Below are 13,511 nucleotides of genomic sequence, written 5' to 3'. Positions count from 1 at the left end.
CAAAAAATAGCTGCAATTTGTACTAAAGGAAAAACTTTCGGTGTTTGTACAGAGTATAGTCCACCTAGTGAAAGTCCACCAAAGGCATTGGGTTTCCAAGAAGCCAGAGATTTGTAGGAGAATAGAAAATCTTTCTTACATAAACAGAAAAGTGTAGCAGCATTCAGTGAAGGAAAAACACAAAAACACATTCTTTTCACATTTTTATTTTAATCAGCTGTCTGAAAATGAGAAGTCCATTGCAGACGTCAAGGTGTCTGAGAGTTTGGTGGCAAGTTTGTCTGCAGATGAAAGAAAAAAATGTATCAATTTAAAATCTGCACAATTAAAAACAGTACAGGTAAAGTGATACGATTTTAAACTTTGGTTTAAACACCACAGACAAGTTTTTGTTTATGATTAGACTAAGGCTGATATTTATACAAACCAGCTCTTTTCTGTTGCTTCTTTCTCTTCTTGCCGGCAGCAAGAAGTGCATGGCCCTGCTGTAGAGGATCCACATATAAGATATCCTTCAAATTTGGAGCCTTGGGTGTAGCATCACTCACACCTGAGTCAGACTTTGACTTCTGAGATTTTATCTCCACTGTCATTGGCCCAAACTATTTTAAATAGAACAGAACATCGGACATAACGAGAGTTGAATAAATCACATTTTAGAAAGACAGAGGCTCAACAAATTATACTTCAGTGAACACTGGAGCTATGTGGGGCGGCTGTGGCTCAGGAGGTAGAGCGGTCGTCCACCAATTGGAAGATTGGCGGTTCGATTCCCGGCTCCTCCAGTCCACATGTCGATGTGTCCTTGGGCAAGACACTTAACCCGTTGCTGTGCCAACGGTGTATGAATGTGTATGAATGATTAGCTTCCCCTGATGTGCAGGTTGGCACCCTGCGTGGTAGCTCCTGCCATCAGTGTATGAATGTGTGTGAATGGGGTGAATGAAATGTATTGTAAAGCGCTTTGAGTGGTCGAAAAGACTAGAAAGGCGCTATATAAGTACAGGCCATTTTACCATGTGACTGAACTGTTTCACACCTCTGGGTCATTGTCATCCTCCATACACTCAGTTTCATCTTTAAATTCTGGCTCTTCCACTGACTCTCCTTCCATTTCCAGGTATGGGGGTGGTTCAGCCTGTGTACCTTGTGTCATTCCAGTGGTTTCCATGCAGAATCCCATTTGGACATTAGAACAAGATGACTCTGCAACACAGCAGAAGCAAATCCAATTTTGAAACACCGTTGCAAGTCTTTTAACAATGCAAACCAAATAATCTTACAAGGTCAAGGTCATCTTAGGAACCCTCTGCTTTCCTGTCCTCATCAGTGAAAGTGATTTGAAACTAATCAAAGTGAGAGACAATAAGTATTTGGAAATGTTTTGTTCTTCAGGTTAAATGTGCTTCAGTACATTCAATTTGACACAACATGGGAATCAAAATAATTCCCAGTGGTGTAATTGGTATGTGTGTAGGCTGTTCCTGTCTATTAGTGTGTCATACAAGTGCATCCTTGCAAAATTCAAAACATGGTATTTGATTGTTGGGGTATTACAGCAGTTGTCCTTCTGTCATACTATTATCACAAGAAAAAAATGTTCAGTGGCCATTTCTTTAGGTAATAAAGTAACTGAATTAAAATGATTAACAGTGAAGTCTGTCCTAAGTAATTGAGACATTGTTCTTACTGCAAGTAAATGAGAAAAAAAGTTTGATATATGGGTGAAATGAGTCTGTTTTCTTTTACCTGCGAGAGCCTCCTGATTTCCTTTTTCAAGCTCATCCCAGTCAAAAGCTTTGCCCATCTCCGTAACTATCTCAGCGCTGACGTGTGTGGGAAGAGTGTGTGTCTCTGGAGGGTGCGTGAAGTAGCTGATCCTTCCTCTAAACAATACAACATGCTGAAATTAACACAGTGCTAAGAACAATGATTGATTATCACGTGTAAAGCATAGAGAATCCTAAATTTTACCCACCCTGTCCAATCTAGTAACACACTTTTAGCTGCTTTGTCAGTGTCGGGCAGTCCTCCCTTCCTCAGTTTGCCTTGACGTCGAGCGAGTAATGCCAAGAACTCCAGAGCTGTGTGAAAGTCTTGCACTCCATAATGCTCTATGATCTGCACATCCAACAGAATTCATGTCACGGCAGTGTGTGACTTACACAATCTATCAATGTGCAAATGGTTAGAAAGCACGCAACATACCTGTGCCTTGTTGCAGCGTCGCAGGATGGCTTCAACTGGTGGGAGGGGATCTACAAGCTGTTCGATTTTCACGCAGTTACGAAGAATCATTGCTGCATCAGTTGTTGAAGTCGCCATGACAATGCCAGGGCAATCTAGCAGCTTAATGTGTTTGTCCAAATGCACCTGTTGAAGGCACCTGAAATCCAACAAACTCATTATGAACACAGGGAGGAAACAAGCAAGATTTCACAGGAGCACAGGATCAACAATTTAGTGTATTCTTACTTGGTGACACCAGGAGTGGCTCCAACACTACACGCTCGTACGCGTTTCAGACTGTTGATCAAACTGCTCTTTCCCACGTTAGGAAAACCTATAAAACCAGAAGTGGCAAAAATTATTTGACTCATTACATTGTAAACAAGAAAAATCTTATGTAGGTTTGTCTTCACAGAACATTTCAGCTACATTTTTTAAGTCTGAAGGAACAAATACTTTCCTATTTTAATCAATACAAGTGTTTACACAGGCTGCACTATAAGTCACATTTAATTCACACTTTCCACAAGTAATTTTGATGATCAAATCTAACACAAAGACTGAAACTGATGTGCTGCTTGTGTTAGCATTGTGTTACTGTATGTAGTGCTTACCTACAACACCTACAGTGATGGCCGTCTTTATATCCAGGTTGCGACAGTAGTTACCGAGCAGCTTCATCAAGCAATCTGCACCGATACAAGCACTGCTACTAAGAAGCTCCGTTGTGGCTTGTGTCACTGGTACATGACTGCGTTTCTGCCCATAGCAGGAGACAGAAAAGAGTGTTTATGTAAAATGCATATTTAGCAAACTAATATAATAGATGTTAGTATATAGTAGGGATGCACCGAAAATTCGGCCGAAAATGGCTCAAAAGCGCATTTTCGGCCGAAATACTTTTATCACCGAAACAACACGGCCGAAACAGCTTACTAAAGAGATCAGCTCCTCTGATGCATCTGTAGCAGACTTTATTCCTTTAATTGCAGCACTAAAGTGTAGAACACTCTTAGAGTCTGTCAGCACACGTTTCACTGAGATCTATTTGGATCCTCTGCACTTCATCGCGACTGTACTTGATCCACATTATAAAGATCATTACTTGGATGTGGGATTAAAGCAGCGCGCACGAGAAATGATCCGGGCCGCGATGGATGCAGAGAACCCGCTTACAGACGGAGAAGCACACAGCACAGTAGAAGGTGTGTGTGTTTGTGTGACTATAAATGCAGCGTGTGGGAGAGTAAAGCGTGCTTATAGCTCTGTGTTGCTGCTTATTAGACCGATACCGATCGCAACACTCCACCAAGAGTAACACTAAGTGTTATTTTTAACTTAAATTAATTTTATATTGTGCATTGTTGTAATGTCAGTGCTAAATAAATATTTTCATACTTTTGTAATTTATTTATTCTTTGAATTGCTTGAAAATGCCCTGATTTTAGTGAGGTTAGTACACAGTCATAGCCATAGATGCAATGGTACTAATAAATGGCATAATAATTTCTTTCGGTGTTTCGGTTTTCTGCCTTGGTTTCCTCATTTTCGGTTTTCGGTTTCGGCCAAGAATTTTCATTTCGGTGCATCCCTAGTATATAGCTATAATTAACTGAATCTTAATTCACAATTTAAGATGATCGAAAAAGAAATGTGTGAATGCATACCAAGTTCTTGGACTGTTGCTGAGTAGACGCTTTAAAAGCCACAGTAGGAAACTCATTACGAAGATACTTGATCCACTTTTCCACAATTTCCTTTGACACCAAATCTATAAACACAGTAAAACCATGTTAAGTCAAGCCATAAATATATAGACAAATCCTAAAAGATATACTTTTTAAATTTGTATTGCCAAACCTACCAATTTTATTAAGCACTAACACTATCTTCTTGTTGGTTCCGCTTTGAATGACTGCCTGCTCCACCTGAGGACATCTGCAGCCAAGAGGGTCACGAGCATCCAAAACTTCCAAAATCACATCTGATGCCTCCACTACCTTTAAGAAAATAATAATAAAAGAAAAAAACAATGTCCATTTCCAAAAAAGTCAAATTTCAAAAATAATTCAGTGCATACAAAAACAACTCTTAAATTATGTTCATCACGTATGAAGCAGCTGCAAACCTTTTTAAATTCTCTGTAATAAGCTTTTCTTGAATTCTCATTTTCAAAGTTGACATGCTTCTCCAAACTCTGCATCTCTGTCTCCTGTGAACAATAAGAAAAAAGAGAAATCACAACAATGGCAATGTTGTAGTATGTAGTGATTCATGATGGAGTCAGTTTCCCCTAAACAGGCAGACATTTACCCTAATTTCAAATTCTTTCTGACGCTGTAGGATGTCATTCTGAAAGCTTAGCAAATTTCTCCTCTTCATCAACTCTCTTTCTCTGGAGATTCTCTGCTTTTCTTGGAGTTCCTGAAGCTAATTATGAAAAATATGAATCAAGAAATTGGTTAACCCAAAAATAGTAAGAATTTGCAGTGCAAACTAAAATCTAAGAGCAGGCAAGAGTTTCTAAAAAGTCACCCTTTGCTTCCTGATTTCCTCTGGTTTTCTGTGGTCCTTGACATGCTGCACAGATGACTGCCCTTTATTCGTTGTCCGCCCTGAAATATCTCCCTTTTGTCCATCATTGGTCTGTAGACAGGAAAACATGCTGAGTATTAACAGTATAGTTTTTTTTTTTTTTTTTTTGTTTTTTTTTTACAGTTCATTAAAAAGACATCAAAAGGCAACCTGGGAGGCAAAGCAGTTGATTTAGCTACACATCTGTGAGGCTTTGAACAATCAATAACAATAGTTGTCTGAAAATCGGACTTGGAGTAAGTACTTCTCACAAGATGTTTCTCTACTAGGCCTTATGTTGTGTGTGTGTTCTCAAGTCTTACTTGATATGTCACTGCCATGTAGTGTATGTCTGATAGTATCTGACCGTGTGACCCTGCACAATAGTTTGTATTGTTTATAGAGACATGCTGCTGAATGCTAAATTGACATCTACGCATGTTTATTACAGGAGCTGGGACTGTGCATTTTCCACCTCAGTAGATATCTGTCTGTCCAATGCACCAGTCAGCAACATTAACTGCTGTTTATCAATAATAATGTTACCTTCATGGATTTTAGTCGTTTTAATGTCATAAGCTGGACTAACTCAATTTAGTGATCCATTTTGGTAAGTGTTACACGTTGAATATATATATATATATATGTTAGCACACGAGTGACGAGAGCACTAAAAGTTAGCTCGGAAAACATTTGTCGGAGAGTGCTTACCTTCTGTTTTCCTAAAAAGCCGAGACGTTTTGCTCTTTTTTGTTCTGTAACACAAAAGAAACGACATAATTTAAGTAATTCACGCCCAATTTTATGTGAAAGTATCAAGTACACCTCGAAAAGTTACATACTAGCTTTCGACATAGCTACAACAGAGTCTTCACCCTCTCCGACTTCACGTGTTGTGGCAAGAGGGTGGACATGCGCACACCGTGACGTCACTCATAACATCCGGGGACGTGTCAAAATAAGAGTTTGCAGCAGCTGGTTCCCAAACTGGTGTCTGCACCTGCACCTCAAACTGTTTTGGCATCCCAACCAAGTCAAAATTAATTTTCTCACTTTATCACAAAATGGCTTCATACAAAAATTACAATTTTGGCATTGTGCTATTCCCAACTAGCTGAAGCACTGAAATCCAAGTCAGAGATATGTAGGTCCACGTCCGCCTGTGGACTCACAGTATCTATATGATACACCCACTTTACTACATGACATACACATTTGGTTATGTTTAGGCATGAGCAGTGAGATGGTTTTGGTTAAGAGGGTGTGCCATGTAACATGCCCTTAATGACAACACTAGGGGCGGTATGTTGTGTAGGTCTGCAAGACTACCAGGTAGACCTTTCTCCACTGAGAAGGGTCCAACCGCAAACCTCCTCCAAGTTATTTGAGCCAATACAGAGGTGAAGAGCATCCCTTCTGCTGTCCCCATTGGGACCTTTTCGGAAAAATGCACGGTGCAATGCAATGGCGAGAGACAAATAACTTTTGATCCCATTTGAATTCTGTTATGAATTACACATGATGTTTGTCAATTTATATCATGGCATTGCACCTCTTGACTTGTATTTCCATGAAATCCAGATGATGTTTTACTGAAGCTTATTGAATGAAAAAATCAAAAAGGACTGTCAAGCAGCTGTACCACAAAAATGTAAAAAATCTGATGTGATCCGACTGTGAGAATAAAGTGATGAAAGACGATGGTGATGATGGTGACGGTCAACAGAAAATATCGGAGCTCTACCAACTCCCTTTGTCCAAAATCTCCCGCCGCCACCCAAGTGAACAGGTAAAATAAGGGGAAACCACACCCATGTGTCAATCAACGCAAGTGACGCAATACGTGCAGCCCAAGCAAAAACATATGTTGGCTCCTACAGACTGATACATAATAAAGAACATCTCATGGTGGACGATATATTTAACCATTTAAATTTAGACCTGCTGCAAGTTCTCATTGCATGTTAACATTTCTGCAGGTTGGTATTAATGTTAACATCGGTTTCCCAAAAACCTGGCATAAGAATTATTTTCAAATTTCAAACAGCATTTTTTTTTTTTAATTCAACATAGTTAAAAGTTGAGTTTCAAATCATCCACAATGGGCCGGAAGTATTTATCTATGTATGTATCATTTTATTATGGACGGGCTATTGATTGACTGACAAAGTCAGTAAGTGAGATTTTCAAGCTGCAATTATCCATAAAGGCCATTGGAGAGCACAGGAACACATCCTGATATATTTTACCGCCTATAAAGTTGTTTTGATAAACTAGATAAATGCCCTCTCACACATCTAGCAGACACAAGGTAACATCACTTTGGTGTCATGTTTTAACCCTTCTAAGTCCAATATTCTCTTGGTTTGGTACCCACCAGCTCCTCAGAAAAAATAGCCTATACCTCCTAGATAATATTACTTCCCTCACTAGCTGGGCAGCTGATGAGAGTACCAAGACTGAAGAATACAGTATATTGTAAAAACCAAAATAATGATCTAAAAAAGGCAAAAAGCTCTAAAGCTGCAGTTATATGTATGTGATAATACTCTACTCTGTTTGTCACTTTAAGCATCACCTTTCATATTACTATTACTAGTCATTTGATACAATATAATGTTTTTTAAAATATTGATGCAGCTTCAAGGCAGAAACTGGTTTGGCTTGGATTTCTTTTTTGCAAAAATTAAGGAAATTTAAGACATCTTTTTCATATTATATAGCAGTTATAGAATTAAATTATATTGTCTTGTCTCCCGCCAAAAATGACGTGTGTTCTTGTATATACACTGCCTTCACCTGTTAACACATCAGCTAAAACAATATGACATAGCTTATTATTATGAATTTGAACCTTATTTGACACTCACAGACTGCTTAGATCAGTGGTTTTCAAAGTGTGATATACATATGTATATATAGATAAATATGTAGATAGATAAATGTGTAATTATGTAAATATGTATATAAACAATTGTAAACATACCATGCATGACTTGCTTCATAATTGCCAAGTAAGACCTGTCCACCTCAAACCCCACCCTAATATTTTGTTGGTTTTCTGATTCATCATCTAGTTAAACATCTGCTAATTGTTTGTCTGATCCACAACAACTTTCTTAATTTATTATAGAAAGATTTTTCTTTTCATGATCTGTTATTTCCCCCATTAACTGTTATTATGGATGGATATTATATGTTATTATGGATCAAATTCATATAAGGAAGAGTCTGTCTTTCAGCAAGAAACACATTTATATTTTACGTCATTTGTCATCATTTTCCATGTGAGGCATGTTGAGTTACATCTTTTGTATTTTTCCTGAAACATTTAGTTTAGTATACAATTTCCAGTCTTAAAAAGACACCCTGGCCATATTCTGGGTTATTAAATAATGCATTCACAATCAGAATATCAATAAATACAGACACAAATAATAAATAAACGATATAAACGCATTCTACCAGTAGTAATGGTTTATATACCTCTGAGCAGGACACAGTACACAGTAGGAATGTAATGTTTTATCCATGTGCAGGTGTTTGTCAAACAGGTATTATAATAAAAAAAAAGGCTCAGGAGGTAGAGCGGGTCATCCACCAATCGGTGTCCAAATGTCCTTGGGTAAGATATTGAACCCAAAAATGCTTCCTGTGTAGCAGCCTCAGCCATCAATGTATCAATGTGTGTGAGAATGGGTGAATGTGACTTATAGCGTAAAAGAGATTTGAGGTGCTAGGTTAGTGCAGTTCATTTACCATTTTAATTTCAACATTTTATGAATTAAATACGTCACATTACGTATTTGGAGAAAAACTATACTTGTACTTTTTTAAAGAAAAAAAAAAGTTTAGTTGGACCTAAGCAAAAAAAGGAAGAATTTTGAAAACATGAAATTTGGAATAAAGTTCCAAATGGATTCTGGGTTACAGATTTTGTTTTTACGATCCAGTTGATTTTTAAGGTGTAGTTCAGGGTAGTGAAATCCAAAACTCCTGACAGGGTGATAGGGTAATTTTTATCTAATGAGCTCTGTACTGGTGGTTCTAAAAAAACACCAAAAGGAAAACTTTCAGTATGTTTGATGTTATGCCCATCAAAAAAAGAAGACCAGTGATATAATGATTCATTTGCTTTATGTTTTTTTCATTTGCCAGAAAGCTAGATTTACTATAAAACAAGAAGAAGAAAAAAATAACTATACAACAGTTTATATTTACTGTACAAATTATAATGGTCATTTTCCAAAAAGTAGAACATGAAGGTTTATGCAGGAGCCACAGACGAGACCTCTGTCTTTGATGTAGATACTTCAGAGCCATCATCAACTTCTTTGCCAAAAAGCTGCATGATGCATGTGCGGAACTGACAGGAAGAGAATAAAAAATGTGTTAAAATTTAAAAAAACAGAGGAAGTTGATCAATGTGACAATGAGACTGTTGTGCCAACCTGGCGGTTCATGAAGACATAGATAATTGGGTTGTAGATGGTGGCGCTCTTGGCAAAGTATGCAGGCATGGCAGCAGCCAGAGGATGGAAAGCATATCCAGGGTTTGCCGCAGCAAAGCAGGCAAAAAAGGTGTAAGGTCCCCAACATAAACAGTATGCCAAAATCATGACAACGACCATTCTGGATACTTCTTTCTCAGCTTTCTGGGTTGACTCTGATTCCTTTTGCTGCAAGGCAACCTGTGATAGACAAAGGGACAAATTATAAGATTCTGCGAGGCTGTGATCTACTTTCTATGAAGTATAAAACAGCGGGTAAGATAACTTACAGCACGGATAGCCAACCAGACCGCCAGGTAGCAAAGGATGATGATAGCAAGGGGAATTAAGCAACATGTAATCATAAGAACAATCATATAGGACTGGACACCAGAGTCCTCACTTCCACTGAATACATCAGGTCCACAGGAAGTCTTCAGTCCGTGAGGCCAGTACCTGAAGCAAGACAATTTTTACTTTGTGTCCACTGATAAATTCAACAGATCTTTATTATGTAAATATCCATAAGCTAAAAACACAGGCTACCTGCTCCATCCAAATATGGGGGGAGCACACCATACAGCTGACCAGACCCAGGAAAATACAATTCCACCTGTGGCCCATTTGGCATCAAACTTGACGTTTCCAAAAGGTTTGCAGACAACGACCCATCTCTCCCAAGAGATGATAGTCAGGGACCAGAGAGCAGCAATGCCTGTGTAAAGAAGCACAATACTCAGTAAATGAAATTTAATATGTAAGACCAAGAATCCTCTCTTTGCAAACTGTTACCGAACAGCTTTTTTCATGAAAAAGAAAAACATGTGACCACTCACCACAAACTGAGACAGTGTAGCCCTCAAAGACGCACATTGGGTGTCCTAGAATGAAGTAACCAAAATACTGGTTGCATACACTGATTGTGCTTGCAAATACTGTCTCTCCAAGATCAGCAACAGCAAGATTGACCAAGATCCAGTTCAGAGGGTGACGGAGTTTCTTGAACTTTGCTGTTGCCACCAAGACGAGACCGTTAGTGAAGACTGATAGAACAACCACAATCATCATCCAGACTGTTGAAAGGTTGTAAATCCATCGAGGAGCAATGTGGTAATTTGGACCTTCAAAGGGATCTAGGGAACACGTATATATAGATCACAATTTAAAATGTAATGTGGTTCATTGTCTTATTTTGTTAAGTATTGCAAGCAATAGAGAACTAACTTTTCTGCCAACAGATTAAAGTCAACCTGATACACTACATGACAATTACATATGATTGTAGTTAAACTGCACAAGGAGGCAGAAAAGTAATTAGGATGTCCTCGAAAGAATCTTAAAAAAAACAAAAAAGCAGAATTTTGTCTGTTCCTTTGTCACGGGTGACGAGATAACGCAAATCTTGAATTCAGTTAAACAGTGCATAAGCTTTCTAGTGAGGAAAATCCCACTGTCTCATGCTTGAATTTTTGTTTGACAATACTGAACAATGATATTTACTTTTGCAAACCATCAAGCTCTAAATTCTCCATCAAATATGATTGATAAAACACCTAATTTAGTGAATTTAAGTTATGTTTTCAATCACATACCCTCCAAACACAGTCAATCAACCAAATTTAAAAAGTTTAAGTTGACAAATCAACAATACCAACTTTTTGATGACAGGTCCAGTGTCAGGATCTTATTAAAAACTCAACTGGCAAAAGATGGATTTATTTTATTCTGATCTGGTTTGAGGTTCTGCCATCATTTCTTGTTATAGGTTCTCACTTTTTGTTTCAGTCTTAAAATGAACATGCCCATCAAATTATTAATAAGATAAAATGGCAATACTGTACCTCTTGTTTGATTGCTGTTTGTGTAAACAAAGGCAGATCCCCTTGTTGAGTCTTCATAGTGTCGCCTGGCGGCAAACGCCGGTTTTCCCCACTCTTCTGTCATTCTGATCTTAAATGGACGTCCTTGTCACTGGTAACCTCCCTGGGTGACTGGTGCTACACATCTGACTTTAGCTTTTATACTTATTCTTCAGAGACCTCTTATAGGATTAGGTCACAACCAAATTACAGCCACAGTGTATTGCTTTGTAGTGACAGGTTTATTGCCTTGTACCCAGCAAGGCAATAAACTTGAACTGTATTTAAAACTATGAGCTAATTAGGGTAAGACACAAAATACCAGAATAATCTTGTTTGAAAGCGGATTTCCTTCCACTCGCTTAAAATTGGGATTAATTGTGAGACCTTTGACTAACACGTTATTGGGAATTTTAGGCACTGTATGCCTTCACTCAGTCCTGCTGAAGCAAATATTGTCTATTTCTTGCAACTGTAAAAATGGTGACTTTAGTATTAAGTATAGTATTGTAAGCAGCATTTAATTTATTTCTCAAATAATCATTTAAACATAGCAAATGTTTATTTTCCTCATATTTTATGACGCAGAGGAACAGTTCTATATTAGAACACTTAATATCACATTGCATGATATTATGTTAATTTGGGAAATTAAAACACACCTAACAGTACAGAACTTTGAACTGTGCATATCGACTTAATTTTATGTTGTGTATAATGTTGTATTGATAGGTATACAGGTGGCATGAGAGAACAGGCTAAAGCAGCTTAATTGGACGAGTAGACATTCACGCAACTATTCGAAGTTGTTGACATGTGAGGTAAGTGAGACATCTGTAATCCCTCCAGAAGGATAGTTCACCTCAGAACAGAGGATTTTTCTTAACTTTGATCCCACCATATACGTCATAGTCCTCATGGAAAGGGCAAAGTGGAGGTGGTAAACAACTGATGTATGTGGAATAAGAAAGATCTCTCACATAAATACATAAAGCCTTTTCAGAATCTTTCTGCTGTTCATTAATTGCTGTCTCACTCTAAAGCATAGGCCACATTTGTTGAATGTGAAACTCAAAGGTTTCATAATAAATCACATTACAGAGATTACATTAGGGACATTTGACCACGACATAGTTTTCTTAGTAGTGAATTTCACATCTAAATGCTGAGCACAGAATTTTTGGCAAAGTGTCTGTGGGATATCTGTGTCCTGTAAAAGATCTTTATTTCTGGGTATTCGCAACAGGTTAGTGTGTCTTCAGTGGATAAGATCAACCAGTTATTAGGAAATGTGTTACTGTCTCTGAGACGTAATTATTGTCTTTACTCGCAACTGCAACTGATGTAGGTCAGGGAAGTGAAATTGCATGGCTGGATTTGAGGGGACTCATTACAAATATTTTGAATCCATTTTAGGAAAAAAATGTTACTTAACCAAGCAACATATCAGAAATAAATCCTTTTCTTCTCAAAATCTATTTATTATGCAGTCATTGTCGTATAGAAATGGCCATTTCATACAAGTATACTTCAAACAAAGTGCTTCTCAGATCACCTAATAGTGGTCAGGTGTGTGAAGGTTTCTCTCCGCTCTCAGGCTCGTTTTCATTCCTCACACAACTATTTTACGTGTGTACAACAGAAAGCAATATCACAAATGCCCTCGCTGAAAGGCTGTCCAAAAAGGGTGCTGTTACCTCTATTTCATTCAGAGTTTATCATGCCGAAGCAGCGGAGGGAAAAGATGTATCAAACATTGGTACAATACCTGAAAATAAAATCACTCTCACTCTATTGCAGAGTCTACTATCACTCACCAACCAAGTTTTTTGTTAATAATGTTCACCTGGCCTGGTTATATGCCTGCCCAGCTGTCTCTTATCAGTGGTCAGTCCCTGAGAAGAAGGTGCTCCTGCTGTCTGTGTTAAAAACCCAATACAATTCCCCTGCCAGCCTGCTGTAAGCCCACCAGTGATTTTCATGGTCCCTGTCCATGGGGCAGGTGTATATGCAATGAACAGTATATGCTCAGTATGATCTTTTAGCTACTATCTTCTGCTTCCTCATTAATTTTAAGGTTCAAAACAGACAAATCTGCATTGCCTGGTAGAGAGCCAACTTTACATGATTGAAAAATCATTTAATCACAGGTGGAGCAATTCCATAAGTTCTCCAAAATTAAAGACCATGTAGGTCATTTGACCAAGCACTCTACAACGACCCCTTGAAGCATTTTCCAATATGCCGCCTAACCCTGCAATAATTGGCAGAGCAACATAATTTGTCTGTGCTTTTAAAAAAATCCCTGATAAAAAAAAGAATTATGTTTTATGATATGACAATGCAGTGGTTAGGGTTA

The 13,511-nt window shown here is 38.0% G+C and overlaps 2 protein-coding genes across 2 annotated transcripts; both read right to left on the bottom strand.

Annotated features, from left to right (window-relative positions):
* Positions 1 to 190: 190 nt before the first annotated feature.
* Positions 191 to 5,687, bottom strand: gnl3l (G protein nucleolar 3 like). The gene is made up of 15 exons (XM_062415641.1): positions 5,646 to 5,687; positions 5,515 to 5,558; positions 4,765 to 4,875; positions 4,543 to 4,659; positions 4,358 to 4,441; positions 4,094 to 4,229; positions 3,897 to 4,000; positions 2,844 to 2,988; positions 2,476 to 2,563; positions 2,209 to 2,386; positions 1,979 to 2,121; positions 1,750 to 1,886; positions 1,040 to 1,206; positions 428 to 602; positions 191 to 281 (listed from the first exon to the last, which is right to left on the bottom strand). Exons 1-15 carry the CDS (start codon positions 5,656 to 5,658, stop codon positions 214 to 216), a joined length of 1,710 nt encoding a protein of 569 aa, XP_062271625.1. The 5' UTR covers positions 5,659 to 5,687; the 3' UTR covers positions 191 to 213.
* A 3,383-nt stretch (positions 5,688 to 9,070) lies between these two features.
* LOC133977742 (red-sensitive opsin) lies at positions 9,071 to 11,237 on the bottom strand. The gene is made up of 6 exons (XM_062416003.1): positions 11,135 to 11,237; positions 10,130 to 10,426; positions 9,840 to 10,008; positions 9,584 to 9,749; positions 9,255 to 9,494; positions 9,071 to 9,169 (listed from the first exon to the last, which is right to left on the bottom strand). The coding sequence occupies exons 1-6, from the start codon at positions 11,235 to 11,237 to the stop codon at positions 9,071 to 9,073; spliced, it is 1,074 nt and encodes a 357-aa protein (XP_062271987.1).
* Positions 11,238 to 13,511: the final 2,274 nt, after the last annotated feature.

The sequence above is a fragment of the Scomber scombrus genome, chromosome 3, assembly GCF_963691925.1.
Source record: "Scomber scombrus chromosome 3, fScoSco1.1, whole genome shotgun sequence".
NCBI classification, from domain to species: domain Eukaryota; kingdom Metazoa; phylum Chordata; class Actinopteri; order Scombriformes; family Scombridae; genus Scomber; species Scomber scombrus.
This window is presented reverse-complemented; position numbering and strand designations above follow the sequence as displayed.

Bases quoted from the DNA above. Each gene is read 5' to 3' on its own strand.
- gnl3l (XM_062415641.1), bottom strand. The intron at 4,876-5,514 runs GTAAGCACTCTC...TCCTGTCTACAG, and splicing joins GCTTTTTAGGAAAACAGAAG to ACCAATGATGGACAAAAGGG. The intron at 1,207-1,749 runs GTAAAAGAAAAC...GCTGTGTTGCAG, and splicing joins AAATCAGGAGGCTCTCGCAG to AGTCATCTTGTTCTAATGTC.
- LOC133977742 (XM_062416003.1), bottom strand. From the start codon at position 11,237: ATGACAGAAGAGTGGGGAAAACCGGCGTTTGCCGCCAGGCGACACTAT. The intron at 10,009-10,129 runs GTGAGTGGTCAC...TTCTTTACACAG, and splicing joins CTACACTGTCTCAGTTTGTG to GCATTGCTGCTCTCTGGTCC. The intron at 9,495-9,583 runs GTAAGTTATCTT...TGTCTATCACAG, and splicing joins TCTGGTTGGCTATCCGTGCT to GTTGCCTTGCAGCAAAAGGA.